The 19,872-nt window shown below is 56.1% G+C and overlaps 2 protein-coding genes across 4 annotated transcripts; one reads left to right on the top strand and one right to left on the bottom strand.

Annotated features, from left to right (window-relative positions):
* Window positions 1-1,730: 1,730 nt before the first annotated feature.
* Window positions 1,731-4,440, bottom strand: MISP3 (MISP family member 3). Of its 3 annotated transcripts, none has more exons than XR_013531085.1 (3): window positions 2,946-4,440; window positions 2,345-2,485; window positions 1,731-2,102 (listed from the first exon to the last, which is right to left on the bottom strand). XR_013531085.1 is itself a non-coding variant. In XM_035285192.3 (3 exons), the coding sequence occupies exons 1-3, from the start codon at window positions 3,511-3,513 to the stop codon at window positions 2,085-2,087; spliced, it is 690 nt and encodes a 229-aa protein (XP_035141083.1). In that variant the 5' UTR covers window positions 3,514-4,440; the 3' UTR covers window positions 1,731-2,084. The 3 variants fall into 3 exon arrangements, 2 of the variants coding, with proteins under 2 accessions (XP_035141083.1, XP_008985657.2); XM_035285192.3 differs by having other exon boundaries at window positions 2,345-2,448; XM_008987409.5 differs by having other exon boundaries at window positions 2,345-2,418.
* Window positions 4,441-9,635: 5,195 nt separating this feature from the next.
* Window positions 9,636-19,759, top strand: PALM3 (paralemmin 3). The gene is made up of 7 exons (XM_054249640.2): window positions 9,636-9,772; window positions 12,908-12,956; window positions 14,666-14,746; window positions 15,301-15,443; window positions 15,591-15,675; window positions 17,466-17,511; window positions 17,664-19,759. The coding sequence occupies exons 1-7, from the start codon at window positions 9,732-9,734 to the stop codon at window positions 19,517-19,519; spliced, it is 2,301 nt and encodes a 766-aa protein (XP_054105615.1). The 5' UTR covers window positions 9,636-9,731; the 3' UTR covers window positions 19,520-19,759.
* The last annotated feature ends 113 nt before the right edge of the window (window positions 19,760-19,872 follow it).

The raw sequence follows: 19,872 nt of genomic DNA, 5'->3' as shown, positions 1-19,872 counted from the left end.
ACTTGAGCCCGGGAGATCAAGATTACAGTGAACTGTGATCATGCCACTGCACTGCAGACTGCATGACAGCAAGGCCCTGTCTCCAAAATTGAAAGCATTTCTTTTGAGACCGAGTTTGCTCTTATTGCCCAGGCTGCGGTGCAATGGCACAGTCTTGGCTCACTGCCTCCTGGGTTCAAGTGATTCTCCTGCCTCAGAGTAAGTGGGATTACAGGCATGTGCCACCATGCCCAGCTAATTTTGTATTTTTAGCAGAGAGAGGGTTTCTCTATGTTGGTCAGGCTGGTCTTGAACTCCCAACCTTGGGTGATTCACCTGCCTGGGCCTCCCGAAGTGTAGGGACTATAAAAAATACAAAAAATTAGCTGGGTGCGATGGTGTGCACCTGTAATCCCAGCTACTCAGGGGCAGGAGAATTGCTTGAGCCCAGGAAGTGGAGGTTGCAGTGAGTGGAGATTGCACCTCTGCACTCCAGCCTGGGTGACAGAGCAAGACTCAAAAAAATTTTTTTTTAAATAGTCACAGTCATAAAAATTCAGATTTCTCTTTTCAAAAACTAGGTTTCAGTTGCTTTTTTTTTTTTTTTTTTTAAATAGAGTATCTCACTCTGTCACCCAGGCTGAAGTGCAGTGGTGTGTTCTTGGCTCACTGCAACCTCTGCCTCCCAGGTTCAAGTGATGCCCCTGCCTCAGCCTCCTGAGTAGCAGGATTACAGACATATGCCACCACACCCAGCTATATTTTTTTTGTATTTTCCGTAGAGACTGGGTTTCACCATGTTGGCCAGGCTGGTCTGGAACTCCTGATCTCAAGTGATCCACCCACCTCGGCCTCCCAAAGTGTTGGAATTACAGGCTCACGCGCCAGGCCATGGATGTTATTTATTTATTTATTTATTTATTTTTGATGCTTGCCTACACGCAGACATGGGTGCTTCTGGAGAGCAGAAACTCTTGATCCAACACTATGAATGAGGTGTGCTCATTCGTAGTGAGGACCCATGAGGTCAAGAATGGTGATCATTAGGAACTAATGATGTTGAGAAGCCTGAACTCTTACCACCTCTTTGTGTATGTGTGTATTTTTTGTTTTGTTTTGTTTTTTGAGTCATTTTGGCTCTTGTCGCCCAGCTGGAGTGCAATGGCACAATCTCGGCTCACTGCAACCTCCGCCTCCCGGGTTCAAGCGATTCTCCTGCCTCAGCCTCCCGAGTAGCTGGGATTACAGGCACCCGACACCACGCCCGGCTAATTTTTTTTTTTTTTTTTTTTTTTTTTAAGTAGAGACGGGGTTTCACCATGTTGGCCAGGCTGGTCTCGAACTGCTGACCTCAGGTGATCCACCCGTCTCGGCCTCCCAAAGTGCTGGGATTACAGGCCAGAGCCACCGCGCCTGGCCTCAGTAGCTGTTGTTTACGTTCCCAAGGTAGGAAGAGTCTCTTACATCTCTGTCTAGCCAGTGCACCAATAAATGTTGAAGAGGAATCCTGGAAACAGGGCGTGAACTCGGTCCGAGCGCCACATTTTGCACCCCGGCCGCCAGGGGGCGGTAGGACCTGGGCCAGGCCGGGTCTGGCAGTGCATGGGAGGTGGGCAGCCCCAGAACAGGGCGATAAGGGCGCTTTCCCGCATTCCGACCCGCACCTCTTGGGGCTTTCTCAGGCCTGTCTCGGCCCGCCGTGCTCCCGCCCCACTCCAGACGAAGAGGACCCAGAACAGAACAGGCTGCCGTGCCCTGAAAGAAGAGGCTTTATTGGCGGTGCAGGGAGTGGGGCAGCCGCGGCCGTAACCCCGGCCCTCTTATAGTCAAGGGAGTGGGTAGTTCAGTTTACAATTAGGCGGAGAAGGGCTGGACAGTTTCACTGGCAGAGTTGTGGGTGGTGGTCAGTTTCCCAATGGGGGACTCTAAGTTTTATAGACGGGGATGGTCAATTTCACAAAGTCAAGTTCAACGATGGGCTGGTCGATTTCATCTTTCCCAATGCAGAGGGCTGACCCTTCTCCAGGCCTTCTGCGAGACGCTCCCCACCCTGGTCCTCTGACGCGTACGTTACCTCCGGCCAGGGGACCCAGCCTGCTCAAACCTCAAGGTTTGCGCTCCTCCTGGGGGCAGAGGGCCAGAAGGAAGGCCGGCCTCAGGGACCTGCGCACCGCACTCAGGCTCAGGGTGGGGCGGTTTGGGCCCCAAGACCACTGTCTCCTCTTCACCCCGGATGCGTCCCAAATCAAGTTCGGACCAGAATTGCCCTCCAGGGGGGATGCGCCTTTCCCCACCCAGCGTCCTGGCAGCGGAGGGGTAAGCGGACCGACAAGCGCTAAAGGAACACAGGTAAAGGGGCTCCCACCTGCTCCAGGCCGTTCTCCGAGACCTTTCTGCGGGGGGGCCAGATCACCGCCAACTTTCCGTCGCCCCTGCTCGCTAGGGGGGAAGGGGCGCTCATCTCACCAGCTGGAGGCAGCCAGGATGAAAAAGGCCGGCCGCACCCCTTAAACACACACAGGCGTTCACCCTCCGCCTCCCCATAAAAGCCTCCACTCAGCTCCAGTGACCCAGGAATCCGAGGGAGGAGGGAGGTAAACCCAGAATGGAGGCAGGAGCCTGAAAATGCAGAGGGAGGACCCAGGAGCGCCAGAACCCAGTCAGGGGTTCCCTGGAACCCGACAAAGAGGAAGACATCTGGAATGCCCCCACCCATCCCCGCGCAGCCTGGGTGGTGTGGCTCAGAGAGTCCATCCCTCCGGGTGGAGGGGTGGATCACAGCGAGTAACACAGCCCCAGAAGGGGTGGGCAAGAGACAAAGTTGAGAAGGGGTCGGAGGAGCCTGGGAGCTTGGAGGGAGAGACCCCGAGAATCGGAAGGCCAGAGGAGGGGCCGCCTAAGCTGGGCAGTCGGTGGGGGCGGCTGGAACCCTGGGGGTCCTTGGCGTTGCCGCGCTCGCGGCTTACCGGTGAGACTCGGCGTAGGCTCCTTGAACTCCGCGGTGCCGTAGACACTGCGCCGCTGGCGCTGCAGCTCCTGTTCGCGCTCGCGCACCGCGCGCACCTCCTGCTCCAGCAGTGACGGAGCGAAAGGCGGCGGGGCGCGGGCCAGCACCGGGCACGGGCCCTGTACGGCCGAGCGCGCCGGGCCCCCGGGCTCTGGCAGCCCCTGCGGGCCCGCGCCGCCCCCCGCCCCCGCCGAGGAGCCACTCCCCGCGGCGGCCTCGAAGAAGCGCTTGAGTTCGCCCAGCGGCTGAGGCGGCGACTGGGCGCGCGACTCCGCGGCCGCGGGGCGCGCCAGCGCCGCCTGCCGGTGGGCCTCCCGCTCGATGTCCCGCTGCATCTGCGCGCCCGCCCGCGCGCGCTCCAGGGCGCGCGGGAGCGTGGGGCCAGGACCCGGCAGGTTGAGCACTGGCCTCACGCGCAGCTCGACGAGTTCGCGGCCCGCGCGGCCCGAGCTCAGGCCCCGGCTCCGGCGCAGGCTCTCCTCGCGTTCGCAGCTGCGGCGGATTTCGCGCTCTATGGGAGTCTCCATGAACGGCTCCTCCGGGGGACGTTGGGGAGCCCCGGGGCACGGCGGAAAACGCAGGTGGGGGGCTTCCGAGCCTGACCTGGAGGAGGAAGTCTCAGGCCCGGAGCGGGACGCTGCCCTGGATCCCCGCGCTTTGCGCTGCGGACGGCCCCGGGTCGTCTCTGCCTGGCTCAGGACTCAAAGCCCGCCGCTGTGGACAACCCAGGGCTCCCTGAGTCCTGCTCGAGGACTTCGCTTTCTTGCTCGAGGGTCTCCACGTCGTTTGCGGAGGGCTTGGGGACCTCGCCACCCGGCCTGGGACTTCAGTGTTCAGCTCCGCAACAGGCTCTGGGGCTTCGCTGTCTGGCCCTGGGGGCTCGTGGCCCCCCTCTTCAGACGACCCTAGGGTTTCGTTCTCCAGGGGGGGACCTCGGTGTCCAGGGTTGGAAGCAGCTCGGAAGCGTCAGTTCCCAGCCGGGATTTTGATGCCCAGAGTTAGGACACAGGGCCCTGTGAGGCACCTGTGGTCGCAGTCGCCGCCCGTTGGTTCCAAGGTGTCGCCCGCACCCGCCGCTTCTCTGACCCGCCTCTGGCCTCCAGGAACGGCCCCCAGGGGCAGGGCCGGGCACCGCCCCCGGCACCTGCCAGGAGGACTCCGGCGCCGCCCTCGAGACTAGGGCGCCTTGGTGGGGCACCCAGTTTCATCAACTAGCGCTCCCAGTCAGCTTCAGGGCACAGGACTTCTTGGAAGAGGGCTTCCCTAGACCCGGCCCCGCTACTGGGGGGCCACTCTGGGTGCTGTGTTCTCCTCCTGAGCGCACCCTGGCACTTTTTCAGAGCCATGTCCTCGTCAACGTCCAGGAGACTAAGCCCCAGCAGCGCGTCGGACTGGGGTTCTGAACCACCAGCCCCTTTATGAGGTGTACCCCCGAGGCCGTCTTTCCGGAACCCGGGCAGCCCCGCCCAGTCTGTGCCAGCCAGCGCGCAGCGACGCCCTAAGGCCCGGGCCCTCCCTCCGATCCAGCCTTGCAGCGCACAGCTCCGGCCCGAGAGGGCGCCAGGAGCCGCCTTACGGCGCGCCAGGGTCTCCCTCACAGTGCTTGGGCTCAGAGAGGTTCCCAGCCGCGCGCTACTGCCCCTCGCCAAGCTGAGAGGCGGCTTCCCTTCTCCCGGAAAAGTCCGCGAAGTGTCTGCTGCCAAGTGCACTCCCGGATTCAGGGAGGAGGGAGAGACGGACACAGCGCGCCCCGGGCCAAGCTTAGCGGTTGCGGTTGAAAGGCGGTCACCTTGGGCCCAGGCGCCTGGGGAGACCCAGACAGGGGGCAGGAGGCGTCCAGGGTAAGGGAAGAGATCAGCTGGGGCCGGATCATGCGGTTCGAGGACAGGATCGATGCCCTTGCACGGGCCGCCCTCCCCCAGGGACATTTTCCACTTTCCCTCTTATGGAAGCAGACTCTTCCCTTCTCCTGCCCCCAACCCCACCATTCTGGGGTGACCAGAAGAAAAGATATAGTTACCAGCAGGGCGCGGTGGCTCATGCCCGTGATGCCAGTACTGTGGGAGTCCGAGGCGGTCGGATCACCCTGAGGTCAGGAGTTCCAGACCAGCTTGCCCAGCATGGCGAAACCCACTTCTCTACTAAAAATACTATAAAACATTAGCCGGGCGTGGTGGCGGGTGCCTGTAATTCCAGCTACTCAGGAAGCTGAGGTGGGAGAATCGCTTGAACCTGGGAGGCGGAGGTTACAGTGAGCCAAGATTGTGCTACTGAACTCTGGCCTGAGTGACAGAGTGAGACCCTGTCTCAAAAAAAAAAAAAAAAAAAAAAGGCCGGGCCCGGTGGCTCAAGCCTGTAATCCCAGCACTTTGGGAGGCTGAGGTGGGTGGATCACCTGAGGTCAGGAATTCAAGACCAGCTTAGCCAACATAGCGAAAACCTGTCTCTACTAAAAACGCTAAAGATTAGCTGGGCATGATGTCGGGCACCTGTAATTCTAGCTACTTGGGAGGCTAAGGCAGGAGAACTGCTTGAACCTGGGAGATAGAGGTTGTAGTGAGCAGAGATCACGCCCTTGCACTCCAACCTGGGCAACAGAGCGAGACTCTGTCTCAAAAAAAAAAAAAAAAGTTTACCCCGTGTCCCCTCCCTCCAAGCCCCACTGGTGACGTCCCTCTTCTACAGGGAGCAACTCTACACAGCCCTCTCTAGGGCCGAGAGGTGGTAATAGCTGTCAGGTGTTGCTAACTCCAGGGTGTTTGTACTGTGCCTTGATGGTTTCCCTCCACCTTTATAAACTGTGTCTTAATAAGTTCTCATCAACTGCTGTGTTCAAGTGCACAATCTTTCCTACCAGGATTCCGGCTCTGACAAATTTCAATCTCACACTTTACACATCTAGGCTGTGCTGGGTGAGGTGGCTCACGCCTGTAATCCCATCACTTTAGGAGGCTGAAGCAGGTGGATCATTTGAGGTCAGGAGTTCAAGACCAGCTTGGTCAACACAGTGGAACCCTGTCTCTACTAAAAATAAAAAATAAAAAAATTAGTCTGATGTGATGGCATGGGCCTGCTACTCAGGAGGATGAGGCAGGAGAATCCCTTGAACCTGCCAGGTGGATGTTGCAGTGAGCCAAGATGGCGCCATTGTACCGCAGCCTGAGCAACAGAGTAGACTCAGTCTCAAAAACAAACAAAAATCTAGACTGGGTGCCGTGGCTCACGCCTGCAATCCCAGTGCTTTGGAAGGCTATGGCAGGAGGATCACTTGAGGCCAAGAGTTTGAGACCAATCTGGGCAACACAGCGAGACTCCACTTCTAAAAAAAATATGTATATCTTTATGCTGATGTTTCCGAAATTTCTCTTTAACTCTTGATGCTCCCTTAGGCTTTGGACTCACATCCAGCGGTCTCCCATCTAACAGACATGTCAGACTGAACACTTCCAAGACTGCATTCTGGGTGCTTCCAACCCTACTCCTCCTCACTGTGTGTGTCAATTTCAGCCATTCAGTTCTGCGTGCCAAAAAATACCCCAGGAGTCAGCCTCCAGTTCATCAGCAAACTCTTGACTCTGCCTCCAAACAGATTTTGGATTCATCCACTTCTCTCCATCCTTGTTCCAGCCACCTCCTCTCTCTCTCTCTCTCTCTCTCTCCTTTTGAGACAGAGTCTCACTCTGTTGCCTGGGCTGGAGTGCAGTGCAGGGCAGTGTAACCATCTTGGCTCACTGCAACCTCTGCCCCCCAGGGTTCAAGCGATTCTCCTGCCTCAGCCTCCCGAATACCTGGGATTACAGGTGTGCACCACCATGCCTGGCTAATTTTTGTAATTTTTTTAGAACATAAACTTTCTTTTTTTACATTTATTTATTTATTTATTTAACTTTAGGTGCATACTATATCTGGCATTTCTCCCCATGTTAACCCTCCCCACCCCCCGCTGTCTCTCCCCTACCCCAGACAACTGCCTCCAGTGTGTGATGCTCCTCTCCCTGAGTCCACATGTTCTTGTTGTTCAACACCCGCCTAGGAGTGAGAACATGTGGTGTATGGCTTTCTGTTCTTGTGTCAGTTTGCTGAGAATGATGGTTTCCAGATTCATCCAATTCCCTACTATTTTTTGTATTTTTAGTAGAGATGGGGTTTCACCATCTTGGCCAGGCTGGTCTTGAACTCCTGACCTCGTGATCCACCCATCTAGGCCTCCCAAAGTGCTGGGATTACAGGTGTGAGCCACCGCCCTCGGCCTCTCAAAGGTTTCCATCAAGTCACACCCAGTGGCTTGCTCCTAATCTTAGCTACCCTAGAGGCAGAGGCCGGAGGCTTGTTGAACCTGGGAGTTCAAGAACAGTCTGGGTGACATAGTGAGACCGGTATCTAAAATAATAATAACAAAAACAAATAAAACCAAGGCTCCCACCAAATTTAGAATAAAAATCCAAATTCCCCACCTTGCCCCGGAAGGCTCTGCCCACCTCTCAGGTCACATCTTCTCACACTGTCCCCTTGTGTCACTTCACTTCAGCTTCACACTTCCCTCCACCCCTCCCCCAACTGCACTCCCACCCCAGGGCCTTTGCACTGCGGTTGTCTCTGCTTGAAATGACAGTCACATGGCTGGTTCCTCTATTCAGGTCTCACCTCAGATGTCACTTCTTCGGGGAAGGGGTCTCTCATCACCCAGCCTACAACAGCACTCCTTCTTTAGCCCCATCCCAGGTATTCTCAATAACTCACCTTCAGTTACAGTTGTCACCAATTTTATTTTTATTTATCTTTTATTTATTTGTTTTATTTTTTGAGACGGAGTCTCGCTCTGACACCAGGCTGGAGTGCAGTGGCGCAATCTCGGCTCACTGCAACCTCTGCCTCCCGGTTCCAGTGATTCTTTCACCTCAGCCTCCCAAGTAGCTGGTACTACAGGCTCACACCACCACGCCCAGCTAATGTTTGTACTTTAGTAGAGATGGGGTGTCACCATGTTGGCCAGGATGGTCTCAATCTCTTGATCTCGTGATTTGCTTGCCTTGGCTTTCCAAAGTGCTGGGATTACAGGTGTGAGCCACTATTATTTTTTGAGACGGAGTCTTGCTCTGTTGCCCAGGCTGGAGTGCAGTGGCGCTATCTCGGCTCACTGCAACCTTTGCCTTCCAGCTTCAAGTGATTCTCCTGCCTCAGCCTCCTGAGTAGCTGGGACGTGTTAGCCAGGATGGCCCCGATCTCCTGACTTCGCAGGCGCAGTGGCTCATGCCTGTAATCCCAGCACTTTGGGAGGCTGACGCGGGCAGATCACCTGAGGTTGGGAGATCAAGACCAGCCTAGCCAACATAGTGAAACCCCATCTGTACAAAAATACAACAGTTAGCCAGGCATGATGGCAGGTGCCTGTAATCCCAGCTACTTGGGAGGCCGAGGCAGGAAAATTGCTTGATCCCGGGAGGTGAAGGTTGCAGTGAGCCGAGATTGCACCATTGCACTCCAGCCTGAGTGACAGAGGGAGACTCCATCTAAAAAAAAAAAAAAAAAAAAAAAAAGATAAAAATCCAGAATAGGTAAATCCATAGAGACAGACACAGACTGGTGGTTGCCAGGGACAGGAGGCAGGGGAAGGAGTAGTGACCTCATCCCTTTGGGTGGATGAAAATGTTCGGAACCAGACAGTGGTGAGAATTGTGAATGCACTAAATGTCACTAATGGTAAATTTTGTTATGTGTGTTTTACCATGATGAAAAAGTAATTTTAGAAAATGGGCCAAGCAAGGTGGCACATGCCTATAATCCCAGCACTTTGGGAGGCAGAGGCAGGCAGATCACCTGAGGTCAGGAGTTTGAGAACAGCCTGACCAACATGGAAAAACCCTTTCTCTACTAAAAATACAAAATTAGCTGGGCATGGTAGCGCGTGCCTGTAATCCCAGCTACTCGGGAGGCGGAGACAGGAGAATCACTTAAACCCGGGAGGCAGAGGTTGTGGTGAGCCAAGATCGTGCCACTGCATTCCAGCCTGGGCAATAAGAGCTTGAACCTGGGAGGTGGAGGTTGCGGTGAGCTGAGATGGTGCCATTACACTCCAGCCTGGGCAATAAGACCGAAACTCCATCTCAAAAAAAAAAAAAAAGTTCTCCACCAGCTACGGTGGCTCATGCCTGTAATTCCAGCACTTTGAGAGGCCAAGATGGGAGGATGGCTTGAGCCCCAGAGTCTGAAATTGCAGTGAGCTATAACTGCACAACTACATTTCAGCCTGGGCAACAGAGCGAGACCCCCACCTCTAAAAAAATAGAGGAGTATCCAGCCTGTGTGCTGTGCAATAGTGCTCACATGTTGGTGAGACTTGGCTGGCAGTCAGACTCAAGATGATAGGGGTGCCAAGTAGAAATGCCATTCTCTGGTGGCAGGGGGAGTCACCAACTCAGCAATCTCGCCCCCATGCCGGACCACGACTGTGAGAAAGCGTGTTTTCCGGGAGGCAGCCGAGTGCAACAAAGAGGCCAGAGGCTGGTGAATAATTTATCAGGACAGCTGATAGTACCTCCCCAGAACTGCCCTCCGGCCCCCAGCCCCCCTCTCTGGTGTGCCTCCCGCCTCCCTGCCCCAAACCCGCTGGACCAGCTCTCCCGGTGCCCGCCTGCTGCCCCCCCCCCCCACTCCAGGCAGCCAAGTCATAGCCTCCGGGGCACCTTCAGGAAAGCGGGTGGTGGGTCCAGAATTTGGAGACCAGAAAGTGAACTTCTGGGCAGAGATGGCCCTGCAGAGTCAGGTGTGGTCTCCAGCCACACCCATGTAAGTGTCAGGGGATCAGGGGGGTTGGTGGGCAGGGCCTTGGGAGGGGCTCATGGGGGATGCTGGCCTTGTCTGGGAGCCGTGAGCTTCAGTAGCCTCTCGTGAGGGGACCCGGGGAGTGGAGGAGATGGCTAGCCAATTCCATAGGCTCCTCAATGTCACCGTTCCCTAGAGAGTCATGGGGTCGAGGGACATAGACTCCCCCTGCCCCTTTCTCTTCGGGGATTTTCCGCTGCCAGGGCTGAGAACCCAAAGTGCAGCCAGGGGGCGGGGCTGTTGCTGTAGTTTGGGGAGTGGGGAAAGTCGGGGCCACTGGGTTCCACGTTTTGCCTTTAGAATCACCCCTTCAGTGTCCAGGGTGGGAGAAAAAGCTTGAATCAAACAGAATTGAAACGCTCCCAGCCTGGGAAGGACAATGGCAACGTGGCAAGGATGACCTCCTTCATGAAATGGCCACCAACTGTCGAGGGTGGCCAGAAGCCCAGGCCGCCCACGTTTTTCTTCCAGAGTTAGAGATCAGCAAGATGGAATGGGCTGTGTGAAGTCTTTTCACGTCTGAGGGGTGAGAGCGTTTCCAGGTTAGAAGGGTAGAGGTTTGGAAAGAGTTCTGGAAAGGGGGCTCCCCCCATACTGGGGACCCCATTTCGGCTCCTCACCCTTCTAGGTCCTCCATTGCATTATTCACCAACTGCAAACCTGGTTGCTTAGCAATGGGAACTCGATCCCCCCCAGCAAGGAAGAGGCAGGGAGATTACATCTTGGGGGTAGGACAGGAGAGCTGGGGACTTCAGCCCTCCCCGAGGGGCAAAGCTATGAGCACGGGATCTCGGCTTCCTTTGGGTTGTCCTGCAAAGCATGACTTCATGGCCAGGCGCGGTGGCTCACGCCTGTAATCCCAGCACTTTGGGAGGCAGAGGCAGGTGGATCTCTTGACATCAGGCGTTTCAGAGCAGCCTGGCCAATATGGTGAAACCCCATCTGTGCTAAAAATAAAAAAAATTATCCGGGCATGGTGGTACGCACCTGTAGTCCTAGCTACTCGGGAGGCTGAGGCAGGTGAATCACTTGAACCCAGAATGTGGAAGTTGCAGTGAACCAAGATTGAGCCATTGCACTCCAGCCTAAGTGACAGAGTGAGACTCTCCCTCAAAAAATAAATCAATAAAAAGCATGACTTCAATTCAATTCATTGCCCCAAACAGCATTCAGGGTCCCCAGGCTGATCTCTTAGCTACCATGATAGGGGTTCCTGAACCTGTACCTCCCCTCCCAACTGTATTCTCAGTATTTGGGATCTGAGAGCTTCAAGGTCTGATCTTGGCTCCATGACCTTGGACAAATCTAGCTGCTGCCACTTCTCAGAGCCTCAGTTTTCCCATCCGTAAAATGGACACATTCATGGCCGGGCGTGGTGGCTCATGCTTGTAATCCCAGCACTTTGGGAAGCCAAGGCAGGTGGATTACCTGAGGTCAGGAGTTTGAGACCAGCCTGACCAACATGAAGAAACCCAATCTCTACTAAAAATACAAAATTAGCAGGGCATAGTGGTGCATCCCTGTAATCCCAGCTACTTGGGAGGCTGAGGTAGGAGAATCGCTTGAACCTGGAACGTGGAGGTTGCAGCAAGCCGAGATCGCACAATTGCACTCCGGCCTGGGCAAAAAGAGTGAAACTCTGTCTCAAAAAAAAAAAAATGAACGCATGCATACGGCTTACCTCCTAAGGTCATTGGGAATTACTCAGTGAATTACATTAAGTAGAGTCTTTCCCACAGCACCTGGCATGTGTTATGGGCTGACTAATGGTGGCTGATTTTGTTCTTAGCTGGAATGTCAACTCAGCAAAGAGTCGACGCCACTATGTTATGATAGAAGGGGGAGGCAGAGGTGGCTGTGGGAGTGCCCCACGGGGCTTCCGCTGGGCACTGAGAACATTATATATAGTAAGTGCATTTATGCCATCATGGTGTGGCTTAGGAAGGTCTTGGAGGTCCCGGCCGGAGTTTGGGCAATGAGGCTTACCCAGGAGGGTGACTGTTCAATTAATAAATGTTTGAGGGCTTGGTCAGCGCCCGTCCATGTTGGAGATGACAGGCAGAGAGACGTCACCTTCTAGATACTGGCCTGTGACACATCATCAACGTAGTGACACAGTTGGGGGTGCTTAATGCATGTCTGTGTTGATAAATAAGGTTGGTGTGTCCTGATTGTATTTTTGCTGTAAAAAAAGAAAAAAAGAAAGGGAGAAAAAAAAAGGTTGGTGTGACACTGACTGTCCCCAATCATCTTGCAGTATGACAGTCACCTTCTAGCTTCCAGGGGGAGCCTAAGTGGGTCCAGAGGCCACTCTGAAGTAGCTATGCTTTGAGAAAGAGAACGACAGGGGAATCACGAGTTAAACCTTGAACAGCAAGTCCCCCTCCTCCCAGCTCAGAGTCCAGTCCTGGACAGAGTGACCCAGTGACCCTTGTCCCCAGAGAGGGGGGGTTGGCAGGTGGAGGAGGCAGATCTGGAGTTACCATGGCAACAATGGGAGGGTCAGAGACTCCCTCAAACCCCCAGCACTTGAGAAATTCTGAGTAGGAGCTGAGGTCCAGACAGAGTGTGGGACTGAGAAGAGAAAGAGACACACAGCCTGTAAGGGGCCTGGTGGCATTTGAGAGTTTCTGCAGATCGGACTGGGGATGATTATTATGATTAATCATACATATTCTTTATCATGGAATTATATACATTCTGATTATTAATAAACAATAGGACTATTTTTGTACCACTGTATTCTAAACCTTTCTGTGCATGAATAGTTCCTTGCAAGAGTCCTCCGAGATTGGGGTTGGTGAGGGTGGGGTGGTCAAGCTATCCTTGCCCACTTTACAGGTGAGGAAACTGAGGCTGAGAGAGGCAATACCACATTTAGAAAGGACTTTAGTCTCGCCGGTCATGGTCGCTGCTCAGTTCCCCTCCCAAGACTCTCAACCCCTGCACAAACTCTTCTCAGGTGCAAAGGGAAAACAGAGGCAAAGCGCTGGGCTCTGAGTGGTTTCCACACTGCTCAGGGATCTTGGCCAAGACAGGGGTGTTCAAGAGGGGTACTGCCTCTGGCAGCCCCTTGAAGCCCCTGCCTTCTCCCCACAGGCCTATGGCGGAGAGCTCCCTCTACCGGCAGCGGCTAGAAGTCATCGCTGTAAGTGAGGCCCTCCCTGCGCCCTGGGCACCCCAAAGTCTGCCCCATGCTCCCTCCTTGTCTCTCCGTCATCCCTGCAGAGAGCACTCTCAGCTCCAGCCTCGCCCAGAGCTCCGCACATCCATTCTCAGCCCCCTCTACCCCCCAGTTCTTGTCTGGTCACTACCACCGTCAGAATGGGGGACTGTGGCCCCCGCATTTCCAGAACCTGCACTATCTGATGCCTCATTCCTGAATCCTAGCCTCCCAAACACCCCATGCCTGAGCCCCATCTCTCGGACCGTCGTTTATCAGATGCTATCTCTCAAATCTGCCTACCTCAGAGCCGCCATCCTGAAAGTCCTTTCTTGGGGTGAGGACTTTCATCTCTGACTTCCTTGTCTCTCTGAACTCCCCCATCTCTGGGTCTCTACTACTCTGATCCTATCTCTGTCCCCCATTCTTCTCTCCTACATCTCCCTGAACCCCAACTTTCTGCACCCACTTCCATGCCCCATCTATCCATACCGCCACCTCTGAACCCCACATTTCTGACTCCCACACCTGCATGCCATCTCCCTGATCCCCATCTCTACACCTCAGTATCTCTAGACCCCCATCCGCACCCCCATCTCAATAGCATTCTCCTTTTGATTGCCATCTCTGCACCCCATCTCTCTGGACCCCCATGGCTGCACCCCCATTTTGGACCCCATCTCACTAGCAACTTCATTTTTATCCCCAACTATGGAACCCCATCTCCCAGCACCCCATCTCTCTGTACCCCACCTCTCTATACCCACTTCTGTCCCCTATCTCTCTGCACTCAACTCCTGTACCCCGTCTATCTTCACCCCATTCCTGTACCCCACCTCTCTATACCCACTCCTGTACCCCATCTATCTTCACCCCACTCCTGTACCCCATCTCTGCACCCCACTCCTGTACCCCATCTCTCTGCACCCCTACCTCTGTACCCCATCTCTCTAGATTCCATCTGTACACTCCCGTTACTCTGGCCTCCCATGGCTGCACCCCGATTGCGGATCCCCATCTCTCTAGTACCCTCCCCCCACTTCGGAGTCTCGCTCTGTCGCCCAGGCTGGAGTGCAGTGGTGCGATCTCCGCTCGCTGCAACCTTGGCCTCCCGGGTTCACGCAATTCTCCTGCCTCAGCCTCCCCAGTAGCTGGGACTACAGGCGCGCGCCACCACGCCCAGCTAACTTTTGTATTTTTAGTAGAGCCGGGGTTGGCCAGGGTAGTCTGGAACTCCTGACCTCAAGCGATCTGTCCGCCTCGGCCTCCAGATGTCCGGTGATTACCGGCTCGAGCCACCGCGCCCGGCCGCACCCTCCCTTTGATCCCCATTTTTGTGAACCTCACATCTTGGAGCTCCCCAGCTCTGCCCCTCCTTCGGATCCCTGTCCCAAGGCCCCACCCCCTATACCCCCCATCCGCGGACCCCCATTGGGCGCAGGCGAGGCCTCCGCAGCATCCCGGGCGCGGCCGGCCCCGCCCCCGCCCCGCCCTCCCCCCCCCCCCCAGGTCCGCCCGCCGCTGAGTCAGCGTCTCCGCAGCCCCCTCCCCGCCCTGGGCGCAGACCCGCGCTGGGCCACCCCAGCCGGGCTCGCTGCCTCGGGATCCCCGCGGAGGAGGGAGGGGAAAGGGAGGGAAGAGGAGGTGGTGGAGGCCGCGCCCGGCCGGCGGGCAGCTCCGGGTCCTCTGCGCAGGAGAAGCGGCGGCTGCAGGAGGAGATCCGCGCCGCGCGCCGGGAGCTGGAGGAGGAGAAACTCCGCGTGGAGCGGCTCAAGGTTGGAGGCGGGCGAGGGCGCCTGCCTAGCCTGGGGCATGAAGTGGGGGGTGTCTTTGCAAGTCAGTTTAGGGGACGATAGGATCCTGTATTCAATTTTGGGGGGACAGCGGGCAGTTGGGGGCGTTGGTTCCAGCTTGGGCGGGGCGGGGGGTGTCTTTCCCAGCCTGGGAGGGACGAAGTGGGGTGGTCTTGGGGACATTTGTTGCGTTTGGGGAAAAGTCCGGGACAGGGTTGGTGCTTTGTCCCAATTTGAGGGAGATGGAGACGAGCCCGAAGTCCCGCTTTGGGGTAGGGAGGGGCCAGTAGGGAGGGACATTGATTTCACTTTGGGAATGCCTGTTTCATTATGGAAGGGATATGGGAACAAGGGGAGTCTGCCCACCTGCAGCGCTGGGGGGCACTATGGCCCTGTATGCCAGCTTGATGTATGTCGCAGCTAAGTGGTTGTGAGGTGGTGGTAAGATACCTGCCCAGCCTGCAGCCATCGGGAGGGGACTTTACATGGAGCGGGGCAGTCTGTATGCCCAGCCCCGACGCCCTTCCCCTGCCCAGAGGAAGTCTCTTCGGGAACGTTGGCTAATGGACGGGGCAGCTGCAGAGCCAGAGCCGTCGGAGGACCCCACCTCGAAGGACCCCCAGTCACCGGAGGGCCAGGCTCAGGCCCGAATCCGGAACCTGGAAGACAGTTTATTCACGTGAGTGGAGACCTGCTAGCGATGCCCGAACCCTGCCCTAGCTGGGTGAGATCGAGACCCTGGGCACGTTCAAGGAGGTGGTGGCTTGAGCCTGGGAGCTCAAGGAACCTGGGGGCCCAGCTCCTGGCAGCCCTCTCTCTTCTTCAGACTCCAGTCCCAGCTGCAGCTGTTGCAAAGTGCTTCCACCGGTGCCCAACACAAGCCCTCGGGCAGGCCCAGCTGGCGAAGACAGGTGAGGGAGGGATGGGGAGTGGGTTGGGGGGTAGTGGCCAGCAGGCATCAAAGCGGGACATGGAATGGAAGCGCATCTTTCTCCAAGTGCAGCCTGGCCACCAGGTCTGCATTCGACCCACCTCCTGCTGTTACTTTGCTTGGAGGTCTTGGGCAAGTCCACTTCCTTTCCCAGGCCTTAGTTTCCCCATCTCTAAAATGGGAATAACAGCAGTACAAACCATCCGGGCGTGGTGGCTCACGGCTGTAATCCCAGCACTTTGGGAGGGCAAGCAGGTGGATACAAGGTCCGGAGTTCAAAACCAGCCTGGCCAATATGGCGAAACCCTGTCTCTACTAAAAATACAGTAATTAGCCGGACTGGCACCGTGTGCCTGTAATCCCAGCTACTCAGGAGGCTGAGGCAGAAGAATCACTTGAACCAGGAAGGCAGAGGTTGCAGTGAGCTGAAATCATGCCACTGCACTACAGCCAGGGTAACATAGTGAGACTCCATCTCAAAAAATAAAAATAAAAAATAAACAGTACAAAAAGAGCTGTTGGGAGGACTGGTGAGATCATAGCTTAGCACTAGTAACAGCAACAAGGAAAGGCTTATTTTTTCTTTTATTCCTTTTTTTTGAGACAGGGTCTCACTCTGTCCCCCAGGCTGGAATCATCTTGGCTCACTGCAACCTCTTTCCTCTGGGTTCAGGTGATTCTCCTGCCTCAGCCTCCCAAGTAGCTGGGATCACAGGTGCCTGCCACCACGCCCAGCTAATTTTTGTATTTTAAGTAGAGACGGGGTTTCACCATGTTGGCCAGACTGGTCTCCAACTCTTGACCTCAAGTGATCCACTCGCCTTGGCCTCCCAAAGTGCTGGGATGACAGGTGTGTGCCACCGTGCCCAGCCAGGAGAGTTTCGATATATGCTTACTAATATAGCCACATGAGAAATTCAGAACATGTGGGCAGGCTGAACATGGTGGCTCATGCCTGAAATCCCAGCACTTTGGGAGGCCAAGGTGGATAGATCATTTAAGGTCAGGAGTTGGAGAACAGCCTGGCCAACATGGCGAAACCCTGTCTATACTAAAAACACAAAAAAATTAGCCGGATGTGGTGGCAGGCGACTGTAATCCCAGGTGCTCGGGAGGCTGAGGCAGGAGAATAGCTTGAACCGGGAGACAGAGGTTGCAGTGAGCTGAGATCACACCACTGCACTCCAGCCTGGATGACACAGGGAGACTCAGTCTCAAAAAAACAAAAACAAAAACAAATTATGCCGAGCATGGTGGCTTACGCCTGTAATCCCAGCACTTAGGCAGGTGGATCACGAGGTTAGGAGTTCAAGACCGGTCTGGCCAACATGGTGAAACCCGGTCTCTACTAAAAATACAAACATTAGCTGGACAGGGTGGTGCATGTCTGTAGTCCCAACTACTCAGGAGGCTGAGGCAGGAGAATCACTTGAACCTGGGAGGCAGACGTTGCAGAGCCAAGATGGCGCCACTGCACTCTAGCCTGGGCAACACAGCAAGACTCCGTCTCAAAAAAGATTAATTTGTATTTATGTTTATTGGAATGTAAGTGCCAATGGCAAAAGGATTAAGTGTCCCTTGTCCATATAACATCAGTAACTGGCAAAGTGGGCCCCTAATACAGGAGACTGGCTATGTGAATGCAGTATTGTTTAAACACCGACTGTGTGCAAGGCCCTGGAACATAGGGTGATAAGATAGATGAGGAGGGCAGAGAGGCTGAGGGTGGGGATGAGGGCCAGCCTGACCTTGTCTCCGCCATGCCTGCAGGGTCACCGTCCTCTCTCCCAGCCCATCATCGAGGCAGGTTCTGCAGGTAAGTGTGGGAGCCTCTAGATCTGGGGACTAGGTCACCCCAGAGCCTGGGTGTGAGCAGGTGACCCCAAGGGAGCGTGGATGGGGGTCCTCTTGTTCCCTCTTCACCCTGTTTTCCCTTTTGTCCTCTCCCCTCTGCCTCTGACTCCCCAGGCCAGACTGATCTGAACAAGAGAACCTCCCTGCCAGCCGGACTAGTGGGCACGCCGCCAGAGTCCCCCTCTGAGCCCAGGGAGGATGTCTTGGGGTTTCTGCCAGCCCCAAGGCAGGTCCCCAGGGCAGCAGGGGACTCCTCAGAAGCCAATGGCCCCTGTCCCGGTCTGAGCCCCGCTCCAGAGCAGGGGCCAGGTCAGAGGGCAGCGCCATCCCAAGGGCAGGTGGCCGAGGCCAAAGGAGGGGGCATGGTGAGTGTGGTGTGGGAGGGGCTGAGGGCCACGGAGGACTGTGCCACAGGGGCCACGGGCCCCGAGCTGGAGGCTAAGGTGGAGGAAGTGGTGCTGGAAGCCATCGGAGACAGGAAGAGAGCTGGCAGCCTGGAGCTCCCAGGCTGGGTGAAGGAGGACAGGGGCATTGTGGAGGTGGTCTGGGAGGGGGTGGGCGGCAGCAACACAGAGGCCATGGGGGAGGTAGGCAGGGTCCCCGAGGCCTTGCAGACCAGCTTGCCTAGGCTTCAGGAGAGATTAGAGGTGGCAGCTTCCAGAGAAGGGGAAGATGTTCCCAGGGGCAGCCCTGAGGGTGATGGGCTGAGGGGCTCTGGAGGAGAGGAGGGGTCCTTCATTTGGGTGGAGAGAGTGACCCTCAGCGAGGAGTGGGAGGAGCTGCTGGTGGAAGGTTTGGAAGGGCCAGTGGTGGCAGGGAGGGAGGGAAGCGATGAGAGTCCGTCAGGCGCTCAGGGGGCTGTGACAGGAGGAGGCGAGGAGTCCTGGGAGGCAGAGAAGAGGAAAGCGGAAGAATCCATGGGCATAGCAAGTGAGGAAAAGCCAGAGACAGACAGGGAGGGAGCGGAGATGTTGCCGGTGGTAGAGAGGAAAGGAGAGGAGTGGAAGTTGGAGCTGGAGAGCAGAGGAGGTGCAGAAAAGCTGGGGACAGAGAGGGAAGGAGTGGAGGAACCACTGGGCGTAGAGAAAAAAGAGGTTGAGGGAGATTGGAGGACAGAGAAGGAAGGAGGTGAGGAAGAGCGAGGGGCACAGGAGGAGGAGGCAGAAGCACCACGGAGAGTAGAGAAGAAAAGAGGTGAGGAAGGGCCAGAGGCAAGCGAAGAACCACTGCAGGCAGAGAGAAAGGGAGAGGAGGAACCACTGCAGGCAGAGAGAAGGGGAGGGGAGGAACCACTGCAGGCAGAGAGAAGGGGAGGGGAGGAACCACTGGAGGCAGAGAGAAGGGGAGGGGAGGAACCACTGGAGGCAGAGAGAAGGGGAGGGGAGGAACCACTGGAGGCAGAGAGAAGGGGAGGGGAGGAACCACTGGAGGCAGAGAGAAGGGGAGGGGAGGAACCACTGCAGGCAGAGAGAAGGGGAGGGGAGGAACCACTGCAGGCAGAGAGAAGGGGAGGGGAGGAACCACTGGAGGCAGAGAAGACCCAAGGGGTCAAGGAAGGTCTGAGTCTAGAGCGACAGGAGTCCAGGGAAGGAAGTGAATCCCAGGCAGAGGAGGGGAGTGAGGCAGGGACTCCCCTCGAGGCTAACACGGAGACACGGCCAGAGGAGGAAGGACCTCAGCCTCAGGAGAAGCCGGTAGGAGCCCTGGAGGAGGGAGTGAAGTCGAAAACCGCTGCTGAGGGCCAAGTCCCCTTGGGGGATGCCACACCCCTTCTGGCTGAGACCCCAGCCCCAGAACAGCATGCTGAATGCCAGCCACTGCTTCGGGGAGAGGGGCCCAGCGCCAACCCCAGTGCCCACCCTGTGCCCACCTATGCACTTGCCCGGCTGCATGAGGCATCTGCCCCCACCGAGAGTGAAGAGGCCAGTGGCCCTAAGCAAAAGACGTGCCAGTGTTGTGCGGTCATGTGAGCCCGTGCCCCTCCACCCCACATCCAGCTCCTCTCTCAGCTACCTCGGCCTCTTGGCACCCAGAAGAAGATCCCAGGCGCAGACAGGGCACCACAGGACTGGCCATGGCACCTGGGAGCCAGCTAGCCCGAACATCCACCTACACCTGGGCTTCCGGACCCCTTGCCCATTGCCTGTGACCCTGGCCGCCTCCTGCAATGAAGCCTTTATACTTGAAAATAAAAGGTGAAAGCACTCAGACAGCTTGCACGTGTGTGTAGTCAGCACAGAATCACTGCATCATCTCTTGGTGGGAAATTTGAGGGCTAAACCCTGCTCCAGTGAAGGAATATGAATCAGGGAGAGTATAGATT

Source organism: Callithrix jacchus, chromosome 22 (assembly GCF_049354715.1).
Source record: "Callithrix jacchus isolate 240 chromosome 22, calJac240_pri, whole genome shotgun sequence".
NCBI classification, from domain to species: Eukaryota; Metazoa; Chordata; class Mammalia; order Primates; family Cebidae; genus Callithrix; species Callithrix jacchus.
Note: the sequence above shows the minus strand (reverse complement) of the source record. Positions and strands in the feature narration are given on the sequence as shown.

Excerpts from the sequence above, each read along its gene's own strand:
- MISP3 (XM_035285192.3), bottom strand. The coding sequence starts at position 3,513 with ATGGAGACTCCCATAGAGCGCGAAATCCGCCGCAGCTGCGAACGCGAG. Across the intron at positions 2,449-2,945 it reads GCCTACGCCGAGTCTCACCG|CTGGTGAGATGAGCGCCCCT; the intron begins GTAAGCCGCGAG and ends GGCTGCCTCCAG.
- PALM3 (XM_054249640.2), top strand. The coding sequence starts at position 9,732 with ATGGCCCTGCAGAGTCAGGTGTGGTCTCCAGCCACACCCAT. Across the intron at positions 14,747-15,300 it reads TCCGCGTGGAGCGGCTCAAG|AGGAAGTCTCTTCGGGAACG; the intron begins GTTGGAGGCGGG and ends TCCCCTGCCCAG. Across the intron at positions 15,444-15,590 it reads CTGGAAGACAGTTTATTCAC|ACTCCAGTCCCAGCTGCAGC; the intron begins GTGAGTGGAGAC and ends TCTCTTCTTCAG.